The 18,823-nt window shown below is 35.3% G+C and overlaps 2 protein-coding genes across 3 annotated transcripts in view; one reads left to right on the top strand and one right to left on the bottom strand.

Moving 5' to 3' along the window:
- Pop2 (CCR4-NOT transcription complex subunit Pop2) overlaps nucleotides 1-1,180 on the top strand; it is a 31,931-nt gene extending 30,751 nt beyond the window's left edge. Inside the window, exon 7 of the mRNA XM_089087439.1 lies at nucleotides 987-1,180. Within this exon, the coding sequence (XP_088943565.1) occupies nucleotides 987-1,103 (117 nt within the window). The 3' untranslated portion in view covers nucleotides 1,104-1,180. The remainder of the gene's footprint in view (nucleotides 1-986) is intronic.
- Nucleotides 1,181-9,715: 8,535 nt separating this feature from the next.
- LOC148952829 (aldo-keto reductase 1B-like) overlaps nucleotides 9,716-18,823 on the bottom strand; it is a 53,875-nt gene continuing 44,767 nt past the window's right edge. For both annotated transcript variants that reach the window (XM_089088118.1, XM_089088119.1), the window contains exons 6-7: nucleotides 13,547-13,695; nucleotides 9,716-9,839 (exon numbers count right to left, since the gene is read on the bottom strand). In XM_089088118.1, coding sequence (XP_088944244.1) covers nucleotides 9,797-9,839; nucleotides 13,547-13,695 — 192 coding nt within the window. In that variant the 3' untranslated portion in view covers nucleotides 9,716-9,796. The remainder of the gene's footprint in view (nucleotides 9,840-13,546; nucleotides 13,696-18,823) is intronic.

Here is an 18,823-nt window from a genome sequence, read left to right as displayed (position 1 = left end):
AATTAAGTAGCCGAACCACCGTAGGGTTCTTGCGGCGAGCTGACGAGAGTTGGGGGTCTGATCCGGTAGTGTCAGCAGTCGGGTGTTTGAGACGAAGTCTTACCGCTTGATCCCTTCGATTCGTCTTGAGGAGTTTGTTTGGGCCACATCTGTGGCATCACGAACAGAAGCAGCAGCCGGCCAAGTTTTAGCACCGTAGAGAAGGACTTGATTTACGGTGGTGTTGTAGATCCACATTTTTGTTTTTCGGCTGATGTTGGGCTTTGACCACACGGAATGGCATCGATCCATAATAGATGCGAGTGGACTTTTCTTTCAATTGAGCCGTTATCCAAGATGGCAGATCCAAGGTAAGTAAAAGACTCAAGTATTAAGGTAATAAGTAAAAGAAAAAAAATGCTCAAAAGCATTTGGACTGCACAAAATAGGAAGTTAGGGGTAAATTCCTATATTTTTTGTAATTTTTGGGTAGGGTGTGAAACAATATTGTCATGTAAACGGGTTCCATTTTAAAGAAAATTCAAAATTAATTTGCTGAAAAAAAAAACATTCGTTTTAAAATGATGGTGACTTATTTGCTACTCTGCATATACCCTTCACTTTACTATACTCTTCACTAGGATCCACTTGTGGCTTTTTTGTATTCTTTTTTTCATTTAATTGTTTCTTTTTTCACTTCACTATATTCTTGACTAGGCTCAGCTTATAGCCTTTTTTTATTTCTTCTTTTTCATATTTTTTTTTCTTTTGCTTTTTCACATCACTATATTCTTTACTGAGCTTGCCATGTGGCTTTTTTTCACTTTGTTTTTCTTTTTCACTTCACTAAATTCTTCACTATTCTCCCCTTGGGACCTTGTTCGATTTCTTCTTTTCCAATTTATTTATTATTTTTAATTTTCTTTTTTTTCTTTTTGACTTCATTGTATTCTTCACTAGGCTCACCTTGTGGCCCTTTTTTTTTAATCTATTCTTTTTCGTTTTAGATGTTTTTCGAAGACAATATTGACGATGCCAAATACTGTGGTCATCTTTACGGTCTTGGCACATCCTTTGTTGTTAATGGCAGTTTTCATGATAACGGCGAAGCGAATTCTTCTTGAAATATATTTAGACATAAATGTAAATTCTTTTCTTTTTTTATGACAAACATTTTCATAAGCAAATTGTTATATCCTTATTCGACTTGACATTTTGTAACCAGCTTTATAAAATAACAGGCCAAAAATAAGATATAGAATATTTCTAGGATCAACAATGGCTGTTTCGGCAAAAAATGGAATATTCAAAAGGTGGTGAAGTCTTTTACGTTGAATTCTGTGGTGTCGCTGCGGGTTTGATCTTAGCTTGATAATACGGGACCCAGATATCGAATCCGGCTGTATTAACACACTGCAAGGTCGATGCAGGGACCTTAGTAGTCAAGAAGCGTTGTTAATCCGATTACTTTTTTTTTCTTTTATGTTTATGTTCAGTCCTGTGGTGGCGCTGTGGGTTTGATCTTAGATGGCTAATTTGCCAATTTTTAAAGCAAATATAGCAAAACGATACGCAATAAGTAAAAATATGTAGATATAACGTTTTGTTATCCGGGTTTTATCTGCGTATGCCACTCCATCTTCGGCTTTATCATTCCATTTTCTGCAGGACGTAGATACAAGGTTTTGAATTCCAGTATGGCCAAATAATGGTTGAGAAAACCGGTAAGACCCATTTCCAACCCTGTAGATACTAGGGTGTATCTGAGACCATAACATATACAAGCATTCTGACTTCATTAATTGACTCACTTAGCCGAATTTATGGGATGTCGATTTTAAACTCAAAATAAAATTTTTGTAGATTCTAGGTTTTTGCAAATGGCAGCTAATTGATTGTCAGGCTCTTAGACCGAACTGCAAAAGAAAAAATAAATTATCGAAAAAAAGAAAATATGTAAAAATAGAAAAAAAATGTTTTAACCCGCTCCATTTAATATTTTAATATATTATCCCTCCTCCCATAGAGAAGTAACTTACGAGAGTCCTAGTTTGACGTGGCACATACATGGCTAACAGCTACCTTTTAGCAATTGTTACTTAGTAAACATCTGTTTTTTATCCTTAGGTTTAAATCTTATTCCTTCTTTTTTCGATGCCTATTAGATTTTCAAGAATAATAGGTCATCCAAAACCCAACTTTTCACCGTAAAATAAATATTCAGTAGCTCATGTAAAAGTCCAGTGGGGCTTCTTACAGCCACTGACAGATATCTAATACAGGTGTCCAGATCAGCTGTTTTAACTAGCCACTTCCTTCAGCTTCTTCCAAAAGTGGTCTTACGAATCCTGCAAGTTAAAAGCAAATTTTTAAACATCTGACACTTACAAAAGAAACTTTTGACAAAAACGGCTTTGGACCAGGGTCGGTGCTCCTCTTTGACGAAACTAAGACGAGCAGCTTGCTATTTCCGGTGCCCCTTGAATACCAATAAAAAAAAGAGATGTCATGATAGTACAAGGGAGGATCCAGGATTTTTTTAGGGGGGGGGGCGCAAAATAGGCTTATCCGATAAACTTGCGGAAGGAGCAAGTTTAATTAATGCAAACTTGCGTTAATTAAGTAAATTACAATACTTTATGCTACGTTAGGGGGGAGCGCGCCCCCCTGGATCCGCCACTATGATAGTATCTCCATGTTTATAAGGTAGAAAGACATCAATTCTTTTTTTTTTAAAGTAAATGTTAAATTCGTGTCACTTTACAGCTTAGGCTCTTGTGGGGAGGGGGAGTAATACGTCAACGGAGATTTGTATGTTAATTCTTATGACTACGTTTTTGGCTCTTGCGGAGACGGAAGGAGTAATACTTTAACCGAGATTTGTATATTAATTTTTATGACTACACTTTTGGCTCTTGTGGAGGGGGAAGGAGTAATACGTCAACGGAGATTTATATGTTTAATTCTTATGACTTTAAACTTTTGTCTCTTGCAGAGGGGGAAGGTGTAATATGTCAAAGGAGATTTATTTCCTATGTCCTTCCATCATACTATAGACTTTTTTCTTCGAAGCGTAACCGTTTTAGAAAGTAGATATCTCACCAGTACCTGTATACATGGCGGCGCTATGATGTTATCTACTTTACTTTGTTGGTTGTTCAGAGCATCAAAATTAAAAATTAGTATTCTTCGCTTTTAGATTCCTCTCCATTTCCAAAATTAGCAATTAGGGTACCAAAATTAGCAAGCTGCTACCCCCACTTTTGATCCAAATAGGCCCGACCCGTGTCCTGAACAACTGACTAACTTTATTGACAAAAAATTCAAAAAATTAATTTACCAAATAATTATTAATTATCAGCCTTATTCTAAGACTTACTTTGCCAAAATTGGTTGCCGATTTTCCATCAACTAACATAGATTAGATTCGTCAGTTGTTTCACCCAAGCTTGGTAAACAGTCGTGTCAGGCAAGGTATATTTATTGATACGCTTGGCAAACTCTGCTGTGCATGACGTGCGCGATCTGGTGTAGAAGTTTTTGAAAGTGGACGATCGTAGTAAAAGTTGCACTTCCCGAAAAAAATTGTCATCATTTTGCTACCCCCCCCCCCCTAAAAACAACATAATGGCACCTCTTAAATTTTAATTTCACCGATTTTTTCTATATATATTTCATGGCCGTATACAGGGGGGGGGAGGTACCAGGTTTGAACCCCCCCCCCCCCCCGAACAAAAATCTTGGTAGGTTAGCATACGAGTGTAATCTTTTTATGTTAAACTTAAGAATATTTATGCTATAGAAGGAAAGCTATCACCCCGTAGCAAGGCCGTACCCAGAGGGGGGGGGGGGTTTGAACCCCACACGAAATGTTTGTCTGACTCGTAAAAACATAACAAAAATAGATATAAACAAATTTTGTATGTGTTTTTTAAGGTTTTTTGTGTCCCCCCCCCGAAAATTTTTTGGGAGTAAAGCCCCTCCGAAAAGAAAAATCCTGGGCACGGCCTTGCCCCGTAGGACCCATATCACAAACAGTCCAAACAATATACCTGCTCCTAACAAGAGATTAAATTATAACCCTCTCTCCATCCCTCTTTCTATAATTATCTGAAAGCTCACTGAAATCTAGAAAATTTATGCTGGAAACACTTTTTGAGGCTCATCCCCTTTCTTTTCCTACATGTACACGGACCATGCTCCATAATAGCTGATGTGCTATCATACGCACTGCATAATTTTATGAAGCCTCGACAGAATCAACTCAGTTAAATAATGCTTAAATATAATTATGTATATTAACCCTTGATTTTCGTATTGATTACAAACGTGGCTAAAGGCCTTTAACACTAGGAAGCTTTTGTAATTCTAAGCGGATTGGCTATCTCAGAATTTTCATTCGCCAGCAGGTTTACAGAGGGCTGTTTGGGCCAAAATCGCTGTTTTACACCACAAAATGGAGAAAATGCGATTTTTCGTGGCACAATATCTTTTAAAAATAAAAAAGCACTAAAATTATTGATATCCGTAACAGACAAATGAAAAAATACCCACCCGGGTAAATTATAACAGGGATTTTTATTTTTAATTGTGCAAGAATTATTTTTTTCTTATTATTAAAATTGAAAAAAAAGAAGGCCCTACAAGTCATTATAGTCTTTATAAATTGCAGGATATTTCCGGGGTGAAGCTTAATAGGAGGATGCAGAAAGATTGCTAACCAAAGAATTTAAGATAAGATTTATTCATAATTAATTAAACATACAATAACTAAATGGTACTAATCCCCCAAAGGCTCCTAGGCTTGTAAAGACGGGGGGAAACATACTATTCATTTAAGGAGATTCGAAACCTAAAAACTATTTTACGAACCTCAGCGTCTCAAAGAAAAAGGGCCAATTAGTGAACTTTCCTAGGGGACTAGGCACCATTGAGCGGCTAGCACCACAGGGAACTCCCGAAGATCCCACATTACTCAAATGGGTTTTCTTTTGATGTTATTTTTAGAGTTTTCCTGAGAGATATTTTGGAGCATTTCAAGTGACTACCCTTTGCTGGAGTTTAAATTGAATTAAAAAAAAAACAAGTTTTTTCAACTGAAAGTAAGGAGCAACATTAAAACTTAAAATGGACAGAAATTATTACGTGTATGAAGGAAATTGCCCCCTCCTGAACACCTCGCTTTTTACGCTAAAGATTTTTAAGTACTTTTAAAAAACCTTCCTATTGTTCTAATTAAATGACCCTTGTATTTAAAGAGTCGTTCTTAAAGAATTGGGACAAAATTCAAACTTTAGCATAAACAGTGAGGTATTGAGGAGAGGCAATCCCTTTCATACACGTAATAATTTCTGTTTGTTTTCAGTTTTACTGCTGCTCCTTACTTTCAATTGAAAAAACTTGTTTTTTTTTATTTAATTTCTGATCGTTTTTAAATAATGCCAGGAAATTTGATCCCACTTCCACGGAGAAATCCCCCTCTCCACGAGATTATTCTCTGCACAACTCAGTCATGGAGAAAATTTACCAAGTACAGTTACCCTAAACAGCTCAAAGCGTGAAATTGGGACGGAGATGAAAAAGCCAGTCATTTGAAAAGATTGTTATATAGGAATTCTGGCAAATTCCCTCAGTGTATAATTTCCCCTGACAAGTTCACCCCTGGAAACTTCCCTCCCCGTAGAAAATTCCTCCGTGGAAAAAAACCCAGAAAAAAAATTCGCCCTCCCCCACACCCGAAAATTTATACATACTTCACAATAACAAATACTATGTGTAAAAAATGGGCAACTCTTATGACAGATCTTCCCCCTAGGGCTGTGGGGGGTTATGTTATATCCAAAGGCATAGTTATTGGGCCTTTCAACTATGATGACCAAAATGGCTATCTCAGAATATTGATGGCATGACTTTGGGGAAAAAAGGGGCGGGGGAGGGGCCCAGATTGGCCTCCAATTTTTTGGTCACTTGAAAAGGGCACTAGAACTTTTAATTTCCGTTTGAATGAGCCCTCTCAAGATATTCTAAGATCACTGGGTCGATACGATCGCCCCTGAAAAAAAAACAAAAAAACACGCATCCGTGATCTTTCTTCTGGCAAAAAAAAATATAAGTTTCCGCATTTTTACATATAGGAGCTTGAAACCACTACAGTATGGTTTTCTGATATGCTGAATCTGATGGTGTGATTTTAATTAAAGTTCTAATACTTTTAGGGGTGTTTCCCCCTTTTTTCGAAAATCAGGCAAATTTTCTCAGGCTCGCAGCCTTTAATTGGTAACACTAAACTTAATGAAGCTTATATATTTAAAATCAGTATAACAAGCAGATTCTTTTGATGTATCTATTAGTATCAAAATTTTGTTTTTTAGAGTTTCGGTTACTATTGAGCCGGGTCGCTCCTTACTTACAGTTCGTTACCACGAACTGTTCGAAAAAAAAATTCTGCGCCGTTTAATCGAAAAAAAATTCACTCTCTAATGATGCAAGTTTCATTAAAACTGAATATCCCCATCTCGAGCAAGTACAGGAGGAAGTTAATGTTTTTTTCTAAGATTTCCAGAAAAGGAGGTATCTCTTGTCCAAGGTCTACAAGTTATGGCAAGACCGCTCAATCAATTGTTAATAGCCTGGCTACGCAAACTAAAAAAAATATATATATATATAATAGACGAGATAGGGAAAAAAAGATTAACACATCACACTCCAAAAAAAATGAATAGAAGAAACAAGTTAAAAAAATAGATGAATCAAATAGAATAAATAGACTCCAATTAATCCTTCACACAGAAAGGGGAGGAAAAAGGATGCAAAAATAGTTTTTACAATTTTTTTGTGTTAAACGAGTGACACCTTCGAGCTCATTCAGGCATATTATTCCATACAAAATGACTCACCACTATAGGATTGAAATCTGACCTTATGGAGGGAAGAATTACGCAGATGATAATTATTTTGATCAGAGGTAATAGACGGCAAAGCCCTAAGGGGCTGATGAAGGTCACCATGAAGCTGATAAAAAGTCAAACATGCCCTCGAATGGATATTTATTATTCAAAATCAAGTAAAGTGATACTCCTGAATGATGAGCTTTCTAAATAAAGTTTTTGTCTTCATTGTAAACCTTAGAAAGCGGCTTTAAAGGAGAAGGAAAAGTTGACACGAAGATTATTGAACAATAAAAAACCTAGTATTGACCAGACAGTGAAAAAGGGCGTTCGAAATTGCTCTAGGAAAAGTATGGTTTAGCTTCCTTAAACTCTTGCATATCTTCGTTTTAATCAAATCCATGTGACATTTGAAAGGCAGATTTTCACCAATAAGAATACTTAACAATCGAACATACCGGTCTACTAGCATTCCCACTTGAAATTTAGGGGAAGGCAGTTAATATAAAACCACAGAATTAGTCTCTCAAACAAATTTGCAAATTTTCAAAGGCACTCATTTTCGGAAAGGCCTTTGAGGCTAGCTGCCAAAAAGGCAATATTAGTATTGAAAACGTGTTTTCAATTGTTTTTATTTCACTCGAATAAATTGCCTTTTTTTTTACCTCGCTTGATGCAACAGTCCTGATTGAATTTCCCTGAAGTAAGGATGCTAGGACCGTTTTAAAAGATTGTTGTTTTAATGGTCGTATTTTAATTTGAGTTTCTTTTATATTTTCATTTTGCTGAGGACGGCCCTTGGATGTAGGGTCGAAATATTCATTTAGGGTTAAGGTTCCACTGTCTTAAGAAAAAATCCCCTGTTGTTTCAACTTGTTGTTTGTATTTATGATGGAAAGTCAGCGTGGTCTTCGTCGCTATTTACTCATAGGAATACATTAATGTCCGTAAAATAGTAGATACAGGCTTTTTAATATCTTAGAAAGTAATTCAGTTAGGCGGATACAATTTCTGGGGGTGGATTAATTCCCTAAACTATGCCTCATGGCGGAGTTTTGAGGTATCAGCCCCTACTTCCTTCCCCTTCAAAGGGCAATGACCTTTGTTGAACTTAGATAACCTATGTGTTTTTAAAGGTAACACTTTAAGAAGATCTACAGCACAAATAAGTCCAAAGAAATGTTTATTGAGCACCTTAACTTAGCTAATCATAATTTACATTATTTTAACAAATCTAAAAAAATATGCCTTAAATTTGAAAATAACGTTATGGCTATAGCTAAGAAAAAACTTAAGTCGCCCAACTCAAACCGTTGGTTTTTTTTTTTTTTTTTTTTTTTTTTTTTTTTAACCCCAAAGACAAAGAAAAGCCTAATTGGTTATAACACTCCAGGTCTCAGTTTATTGCTTGAATCTTGGAAATCATTAGAGCCTCAAGAAAAGTGGGAAGTTCAACCAGTCCGGACGAGGGATAAATTTTCCAGAAAATTTCCCAGAGCCAACTTACAATCGGATGGAAGAAGACCTCGGAACCCCCAATTAAAATAAGGCTTTGTATAGCTCTGGGGCCATTTTTTCACTACCTGGTTTGCAACAGTTGGTAATGCAGATCCATCACCGAGAGTGAGAATTCTGCACAGGCAGTTTCCAGCTCTACGACCGACGAATATATTGATGCCTCGAATGTTTTACTACGATGGAGAGACGGTCTTTAGCAAAATAAAGTGACATGAGGAGGTATGCAACCCAAAAAGCATCAATACAAAACAGGCCCAGGAAAACTATCGATTGCTCAAAATACATGGCAATGTTGTTTCGTCGATGGGACTCCTCAAGGTCCTCGTTATGGTCATACTGGAATTACAGTAGTTCCCATTTATGATAGTTTCTAGTCTATTTTAGTTCCTCAAAAGTATTTCAACTATCAATGAGACAAAGAAAAACACACTAACCTGGAACACTTAAAAAAACAACAACAAAAAAACTAAAATTATGCATACTGTGTTTAAGCAGACCTTTTTATGGAGTTTTGAATTGAGGCCTGCAGCGTTTCCCAAACTTTTTTGATCGCGGTCCGGTGCGAAGTTTTAAAATGTTTCGCATTTCTCTAGTAAACTCTAAAAATAACCTCTAGTCAACTCTGTTACTCTAAGTATTGTGCTGATTTTAACTAGAAATTATGTATTTTTAGACATTCAATGTTGTCTTTGTGCCCTCAGAGCGCCTTTCGCATTCGAAGTAGCATTTTACCGCATGTTTCTTTCGGATTCCTGCCGCTTTCATGCTAGAAAGTCGTTCATAGTGAAGGTTCTAATTCGACGATCTGTCCACACCGCTGAACTATTAAATAATTTATTTTTTAACCTGCTAAAGTAACAAAAGCGGAGTATAGATAGAAGAAAAACAAAAAAAATGCATACAAAGCGACTAATACACAGTAATACACAGTAAAACACTAAATACACAGTGAAAGCACTAGATTAATGAAGGAGGCTGACAAACCCGTGATGAGCTGGGAGAGCCTTCACTGTCTGGGGGAGTCTGTCAGCAAGCCCAACTAGCAATCAGAAATTTTCTTCCAGCAATAGGGATGGAGACCAGAGCCCTTCGACAAGAGCCATATCTAGGGGGGCAGTCAACTGGGATTGAACCCCCCCCCCCTCCCAAATTTGTTTACCCGACTCATGAGAAAAAATGCATATACAGATTTTTGATGCGTTTTATAAGTTTTTTCATACCCCTCCCCCGAACAAAAAATCCCTTGATTTTGATATCCGCATTACCCTGGCTATGTTCGCCTTCATTGGATGGTAGTGCTTCAAAAAAAAGAAAATCTAAAACAATAAACAAATTTTTGTTCACTTCTTTATTCAAATAATCAAAACAAGTCTATTTTCAAATAGCAAATCGTGTTAGCAGCCTCGATCCATTCAAAATTCGATGTGAAACGGGAAATGTGGATGATCATTAACCCTGAAAAAAAAAATCCTGATAATGAGGTTAACGCATAACACGAATTAGCAGTTGACATAGAGCCGAACTTGAAGAAAAGGTAATAATATCAAAACCCCAAATCTTAAAATACAAAAAGAAGAATAAACTATAGACATCTGGTTTAATACAATAAACACTAAAAGAATCATTTTTCTTATATTTTTTTAACTTTTCTTTTTCAAATCAGGTGCCATAGGAAATGTTTCCATGGCAAGCCTTACCTATTTTTGCTCGTATAAGAAGATAGTCTTTATAAAGCCACTACGGTCTTAGGAATGACATAAATTTATAGCATTCATATAAAGAGAAAAGTTTATAAATATAATAGAAGATAAGGAAAGAGAAAAATGAGAAACTAAATTAGAGATAGATATTCGAAATCGAGTAGCAATTAAATTACAGGGCATTCAAAAAAACTAATATATTTCAAAGCGATTATCTTGAAAAGAACTAAGTGTTATTCAAATTCAACGGTTAGCTATTTTAGATTTAAAAATTCACTATGGGATCACAATAAGCGTTCACTTTGTGCTCCACTTGTGATATGGCACACGTCATGTAAGTAGTTCAGGTCTTGCCAAACACGTTGCTATATTTCTCCAATGACATTATCAAGTAAGGTAGTGCTTCTCTGTTTGATTGCATCTATGCTAGCTTGATGGAGAGGAGGGGGAGGGTATCCACCTATCCCTTCACATACCTCATAAAGCAATCACTCTTGGACAGATTCGGTGACCGTGGTGGCCATTCCATCAGAAAAAACGTTTGTATAGATCATATCTTTTGCTTGTTTTTAAAATGCAAAGTTTATACTAAAAAACACCAGGCCCAAACATATTTTCTAAAATATATACTTGTACCTTTGTCTTTAATACTCTATTACGCATACCAAAATTAAACTCAGGTTTAAAGGGGTATGACCTTTATATAAAATTTCAAAATATAAGAGGACCAATTGCCTAAAATTTTGATGAAAAGGCAGCATATAGCCAAAAACTAGACTGACTATAATTCTAACTCTGAGGGCCATTGCAGAATTAGAAAGAGCACTGTTCAAATCATAAGCATTGACTTGAATTTTTTGTAAGTAAAGCCCTCGTACAAACGTCTTCAATTTTTTAGCATTTAACTAGCTTATACAAGATATGTGCATACGTTAAACTAGCTTATGTTGATGATTATACTTTCATAAATATCTTACTTTCCAATTACACATATACGGTGGGAGGGGGGGGGGGTTAATATCTAGCAATCCAGTTGGATCAATCTAGCAAAAACAATGTAGATTACAAGGAAAAGTGGGAGACACTGAAAATCACAGGAGTCTTTTTGCGGGGTCTAGATCGCAAAAATGTTGTTCAAGTGACAATGGGGATTGTGAGCTCATAAACTAGATTATGAATTTCAACAATCTTGCTGGAGGGCAAGATTGTGGTTTTGGATGTAGATTTTCGCAGACTTGTTTTTTTTTTGTAAATTTTGGTGCTGTACATTTTTCAACTCGAAAGCTAATTAAAATGAACTTCCACTGCTAATCATGAATCTTGTTTCAACAATTCAGCAATCGAATGATGGCGAATGGTCGTCTTAAATTAAAATATTCATACCATACCAATTAAATATCAAAAACTGCAACAGGCAACCTAACCTTAAATGAAATATTTAACTGCATTTGGAAACTGCGCAAGTAATTTGAGGGACTATTAACCACTTTTAAGGCCACCCAAGATACCAAAACGATTTTGATAAACGCATTCTTCAAATCATCAAAAATAGTCCTTATAATTTTATTTATATTTATGTTCATTTTTAAGCTACATTTTTCAATTCTTCTTAAGTCATTATGAAGATTAATGCATCGACATTTCATTCTGATCTTAAGCTCAAATATTCTGATCTCAAGTTCAATAGTTCAGTAAGATCAAAAGGCTTGAATAATCTAAGCTTGATTTTTAATAATTCACTAATTTCGATAAACTGTAATATTCTGATATTACTTTCAAATATCAATCCTAGCCATAACACAGCTTGGGATAGTAGTGTTCAGCTGATACTCTCCCAACATTTAAAACTGAGAGACCAAAGAGACAGTAAGACAAATACAAAGAATGAAGGAAGAAGGGATTTTGGAATATTTTACATATATTCCAAAGTACTGGTAGAGTAAAAGGGGTCGAATATCCCATAGTATTTATTTTATCTTTTTGTTTCTTTAACTCTTGTTTTAATGTTTTTGGAGGACTGGAGGTTGAGCCGTCATAACAGGATAAGATAAAGGTTATAAGAATAGTCTCCTTGCTTATTTCACTTGAGGAACTTTGTCTATTTTAAATTTACTTGTAGTTTGACTCCTTGTATAAAAAAAACCGCCCCTTACTTCAGACAAGGGAAACCTTCTGATGTACGACTATTAGACGCCTTTTAGATAGCAAGGGACAAACTGGATGAACTTTTGATAATCCATAGACATGGAACTATAAATTCTACAAAGACATCTATATAGAACTAATGCCATATGCCAAACCAAGTCCACGGGATGTATTTATTTGTACATCTTAGTCCCAGCTTGTATCAATGTGCACTTCCATCATAGGGCACTACTTCCACGGTTGCCACTAATTTCATATTTCAAAGGTATTCTCTTAAAGAGAATAACGCATCAGGCTTATAATGGGCAAACAATTTATTAGAAGCTTCTAGGAAATACCCCTCCCCGCCCCCACCCCATAATTTTTTTTTCTTGGAAGTAGTTTAAAAAAAAAAAAAATACATAAGGTTTTTTTATTATGAAAACATTTTTTCACGTCATTATCTCTGTTTATTTTTTTACTCTTAGTATTCGTAAAACTGGCGGTTAACTTTCTTTTGGGTATAGTTTCAAAATTTACTTGGTAAAAATTTTAGCTGTCTTTCGGGTGCAACCCCTTGTTATAATAGTTAACTGATTTTAGTTTTAAAAAGTTAACAGAAAATCATACAAGGATGTACGAAGGTGGTTGCCTCCATCAGATGTTTTTTCCCAATTGCGTCTAAAATGTAACTTTAAAGGCCCAACTACCTTTTGATGATTCCCATTGAAGAATCGGAAATTTTCTCTCCGCCAAGAAAGTGATCAGCAGCCTTAAATTTTCGACCCATTAAGCTCACATAGCTCATTCGAAAGTGGAAAACAGCATGCTTCGCAGCAGAAGACCTTCACATGATTTTTTTTTTTTACAAAATAGGACATTTTCACTCTCAGGTTGCACACTGGTAATATACATATATATATATATATATATATATATATATATATATATATATATATATATATATATATATATATATATATATATATATATATATATATATATATATATATATATATATATATATATATATATATATATATATATATATATATATATATATTTATTCAGAATACAAAGGGCCGACAGCACGAGCTGCCGGCTATAGCGATGGAAGGGACCAGACAAATAGTGAGAGCAAGTTTCTAGATTCTTACGCTCACGGGGCCTTCCATACGGGAGGGAGGTGACTGAAGCCCTGCAGTTGTTTTGCTAGCAAAAGAGCCGTCGAAGCCAACTGTATTGGTATCATGTGTGTGGAACAGTTTAAAAAATGTTTCCTAAGAGTTGAAGGGCAGATGGTTAATTTCGATGGAGAGGTCTTACAGAGATACCTACCAGTTCAAATGACAGACCCGGCCATTACAGTCAAAGCTGTCGACAAGTTTTATATCTTCATCAGATAAATTGAAGTCAAAGATGTTGATATTCTGTGCCAGACGTTCCTTATGTACTGATTTTGGAATGGCAATGACTCCACGCTGAACCTAAAAAAAAAACAAAAAAAAAGAAGAAAAACATTTTCATCAATTTAAATCAAACGGTTACTTAGACGGGTGGTTGCATTCGAAAACCGGAATTCAATCAAATTGTCATATTTTCGGCTATTCCATCAAACCATGCTTTATGACACAGAGACCATCCTAGAAAACTAGAGCATTAACATACCACCAATAAAAGAAGGAAAAGACCCTCCAGAGCCATCGTTGGCGCATAGTGCGCCGAATCGACGCTTCAGCTGCTGGTTTTTTTTTTTACAGGGATAGGTGGCAAGCTTATCGCCCAACCTTAAGTAAGCAGGGATCGAACCCTGCCCACCCCGTATTGCTAAGCGGAGCATCAGTCCACCGTGTTACCACAGGGTTCACATAGAAAAGGACTGGAGATTTCCCAAATCTACTAATCAGCTAATGACAGTATCATAATAATAAAAAGAATAATGGTATTTATAACAATAACAAAAAAACTGGTGGCATTTTTATCTAGTGCATCAGAAGCAGAAAACAAACTCCTGGAGAGATCCTAGGCACATATCTTACAAAGAAGGGCAAAAAGGAAATATTGCCAGTTGGAAATAAAAAACAAGAATAATTTTATTCTACTGGGCATTGTGAATAATTTAAAGAATCAGCCTAATAATTCAGAACCAATCTAAAAATACTTTTTTGTTCTAAAAAATGTGTGTTATGGTCATAGAAAAAAAATAACGGCTAATTACGCTTCAGGCTATTTGTTTAGTCGATTTCAACTCGGTTCGATCCAATTTAGATAAGATATACATATCTTGCAGATTAGCTAAGGCAAGTACCCTATTCCTTCACCATCATCGATTATGATGATGGTAAAAAAAGAACATCTATTACGAATAAATCCACATGGCATCACATGGTTGAAAATAGAATCAGTTCGACCTAACTCTTTCAACTATATTTCCATATCCATCTACAACCGACTGTTCCTAAATTTAAATTTTCCCTCCTCTCCTGCACATTTTGCTAAGTGAATTAGCCTAAAGTTCCCAGGCCAGCCAAAAATTATAGAAATTATTCACAAATCCGAAACCAGTTTCTGTACTACCAAAGATAAAATGATATGTTAACGCCCTACACTTTCGCGTTAAAATGTGTGCTTAATTTCCATTGGTTTACTTTTGTAAAATCAAATGTCGTAATCCAATCACATTATCGCTTAATCGTATGTCAAAAAGTGAAGCAAATGCTCTACCTTCTAAGTATTTTACTAATTGCCGCTATGTGAAATTTTAAGCCAGAAAAAAGAATGCAAAACCCGATTGATTTTTTGATATGAAATTCTAAGCAAGTCAAAAGAAGGCAGTTTTTGAGTCACAACATTCTTTGCAAGGAAACTCTCTGTTTCTCTGTGATAAAACAAAGAAGAAAATCTTGGAAACAAGAATGGGTCTATGGCCAATAGGAAGAAAAGGTAAAATAATTGCACGAATGTTGCGCCATTAGGCGTCGTCAACAATAAGAAGAAGAATTAAAAACAAAACTACATAAAATGGAGGAATACAATCAAAGAAGAATAAAAATAAACCAATCAAAATAAATATATTCAATTGCTACTCAATGACACAAACCATGAAACTAGGATAAAAAAAAAGAGCCACTCCTCTGAAAAAGAGCACAGAAGAAACTCAGTTGTATACATTTGGTTTAAATATTGTTTCTTTGATTTTAAATTTTACTCTTTCTTCTTTGTTTTTCTTTCTTCTCGGAATTCAATCCGAGAAGTGCAACTATGGTTTTCAGCTCTGGACAAATATTCGAGTCTTACTTAGTTCAGTGATCTAGAAGAAAATTTTTAACAGAAGTTATTTTAAATTGGAGTGGCCTGTTTAATAACTTAGGACACGAATTCAGCTTCGAAGTAATTGTCGGCCAATTTACGGTAATGATGTTGAGAGAAAGTGGAAAGTTCCAGGAGCCAAGGTTACCTGCCTTAGATTTGGAGAGAAGAATCAGGATTAGGGACATCTACAAGCGAAATGCTCGTGTAATTATTCTCCTATTTCTTCTTATTGGCCAAATACCTATTCTTGTTATCAATATTTCCCTCTTAGTTTTGTCAAGGATAGGCCAATTTGGCTTAGGTCTTTTATTCTCTTAGATACTAAGGTCTACGGTTATGAGTTTCAATGAAGAAAAAAAGAACGAAAGAAAAAACAGCCCATCACGTTCCAAAAAAATAACATAGAACAACGAACATTCTTAGAGATAAATGACTTTTTCAAACTTTATAGGATATGAATATAAATTTTAAAAAAACTATATAAATCTGGATCCACATAAACACACTTTTTAGAATCGGCCTGTTTGAATTTTACCTTTTCTTTTATTTGTTAAAATTGCAAGCTACTTTTAAAAGTTCAAGACTTCTTTATTTAAACACATTAACTCTTTGACCCCCCCCCCCCCGCAAAATGCTCAATGGACTGTAGTGTAGGGGATCTCAAATAATAAATACATACAAAAATACTCTAAAAAATAATTTAACAAAAAACTCAATTATTTTAGTTTAGCAATTTCCTTGGAAATATACCAAAGCACTTTCTTATGACAAGGCCACCAATTTTTAGCAAAAAAATTCACTTTTACATCTACATGTAGAGGCAAAACAACCTGAAAATTAGAATTTAACCAGCAAGAAGAAAATAAAATAAACAAAAAAGTGACAAACCCATTAACTCAAGTGACAGCGCCTGAGCAAGCAATGATAACCTTTAAAGCATGAAAAACATACTTTTTGTTTCTGATTTTTATTTATATCTGGTGACAAAAAAGGTAGAAACTAATGAAACAAAGTTACATCAAATCTTCTTTAGGGATCAAAATTAATTCAGTGACTTCAATTTCTCGAATATTTCAGGCTTATCCCAAAAGATAAAATTGTGTTCTCCGAAATATCCCCGAAAATTAACGTTCGTAAATACATGAACGTTATCACGAAATACGACTCGTGAATTTTTCTGGAGATTTCGAAGAACACCATGCTCAAAAATAGCGACGAAGACCACACTGTTTTTCCATAACCAACAACAAAAGTACGAAGAACAATAGGGAAATCTTTTTGCAAGACAGTGGAGATAATTTGAATCAATATTTCAGCCCTATGTCCAAGTCGGCCCTATGTCTTTCATCTCATTGAATCGCCTTGTTTTACCTTACTTTTTATCAGTCCTGGTTGAACTTCGCTGAAGTAAGGGTGCTGGGACTGCTTTGAAAAATTTTTAATTTTTGGTTTTATTGGTCGCATGTTGTTGTGAGTCTTTTTTCTTTTATATACTTTTGTCTTGCTGAGGACGGCCCTTGGACATAGGGGCCGAAATATTCATTCAAATTATGGGCCGTACTTTTTGTTGTTTTAATGCCATGCTCCTTTTGGAAAATTTGACAAAAATTCGAAAAAAATGGGGAAACCCCGAAAAATTCCGGCGTGCTAGAAGCAGTGAATTAAATTGAGAAATAATGAGCTTACTCTCAAAAATTCAACTTTTCTTTACGTGAACATCAATTTTTGGCAATATAAATGTAAGGTTCTCTTTAACTAAGCTGAGACCCTGACGGTCCCTGAGAGGGAAGGGGGAATGAAGCATCCAATATGTTTACAGTAGGTGCCTAAGAAAACATTTAGCATCAACCAAATTTAAAAAATACCATCAAAAGGGCAAGTTTTTGATTTCTTCGGAGTGTATCACGGACTTGAGTTATCTATATTTGAATTACAAATAACTATTTAGGCATGCAAATAATATAGAATATTAGCAGCAGCATAAGTCATTATGCATGAAGGGGGAGATTAGCATTGTGCATGGGGAGATTCCAGTATATAATTGACTGATGGAATCCGTGGCAAGACCTGCAATACTTTTAAGTAAATCAGCAGAAGATTAGAGTTTGAATATAGAATGTGAACTAAATATCAAATAAAACTGTTCTTTATCTAATAGGAAACAGTGGCATCTACAAGGTACCGGTCAAAGGCCAACTTGAATCTCCAATCTAAAATAAATATCAAAGAAAGCTCTTCCTAAATATTTAATAAGATAGAGCCTTGCCTAATTAAAAGATTAAAAAGAATTTCAATATTTGATTTCAAAATGAAAGTCTTAAAAGTTTTTACATGAGCCCCTTCCAGACATTGAATTTTTTGCTTCTAATTACCAACTAAAATATTAAAAACTACTTAGAAGGTAAAACAATGAATACAACATTATTATGAAAAGAAATTATGAAAGAATTTAGAAATTAAAAAAATTAAACAGAAACTAAAATTTACGTTAATTTGAATTAAATTACTTTCTTTCTTATTTTTTTTTCTTTAGTTAACTTTTTTAAACTTAAATTCAATTTCTTTCAATAAAAGAAATTAAAAAAAGAAAAACATGGAAAAAAAAACTGAACAGGAAATTTGAAAATAGTAACTGTAAGTTATTAATCCCAGTAAAAAATAACCATCAGGATCACCAAATTCTTACCTTATATTACTAATGTTAATGCTGCTGTTAATGTTGGTATGAAACCTCTTTTAAATCTGAATTTCTTTAGCTCGTTAAAAGTGGTTTCAAGCTTCACCTTTTTTATTCATTTTTCATTCTTCCTTGCTTTAAAAAAAAATTGTCTCTCTTTCAAGGGAATCACCCGACGTCTTTTCAGGAGCCCCGCCCCTTATCCTTCCAAGTGGGAGGCCAATTGCTATATGGTAGCACACTTTTAAACATCAGTAGAGTTAACGGAAGTCAATCAGCCGAGTCAATCACTCCCAGCCGAGTGGATTGGTGCACTGGATTTTGGATCCGTTGCCCGAGAGGCCGATAGTTCGAATCCTAGTGTAACCAGCTATTAGGTTTGGGACGGGAGTCAATGGCGTGACTCTGTCAGCTCAGCCAGAGTCGACCCAGCTCTAAATGGGTACCTGGAAAAATCTGAGGAAGGTAAACAGGAAGGGTATACTAAAGCACAGGATAGCTGGCCCGCTAGTCTCCTTTAATCTTCTTAGCTGAAGGGCCTTGAGACGGAGATCAGCACCGCCGGTTCGGACCATAAGACTCTAGTGCCGCATCCTTTACCTTTTTTTTTAACTTTAATGACCTTA

Source organism: Artemia sp. Qi Xiang Cuo, chromosome 4 (assembly GCF_049724085.1).
Source record: "Artemia sp. Qi Xiang Cuo chromosome 4, ASM4972408v1, whole genome shotgun sequence".
In the NCBI taxonomy this organism is placed as follows: Eukaryota; Metazoa; Arthropoda; class Branchiopoda; order Anostraca; family Artemiidae; genus Artemia; species Artemia sp. Qi Xiang Cuo.
This window is presented reverse-complemented; position numbering and strand designations above follow the sequence as displayed.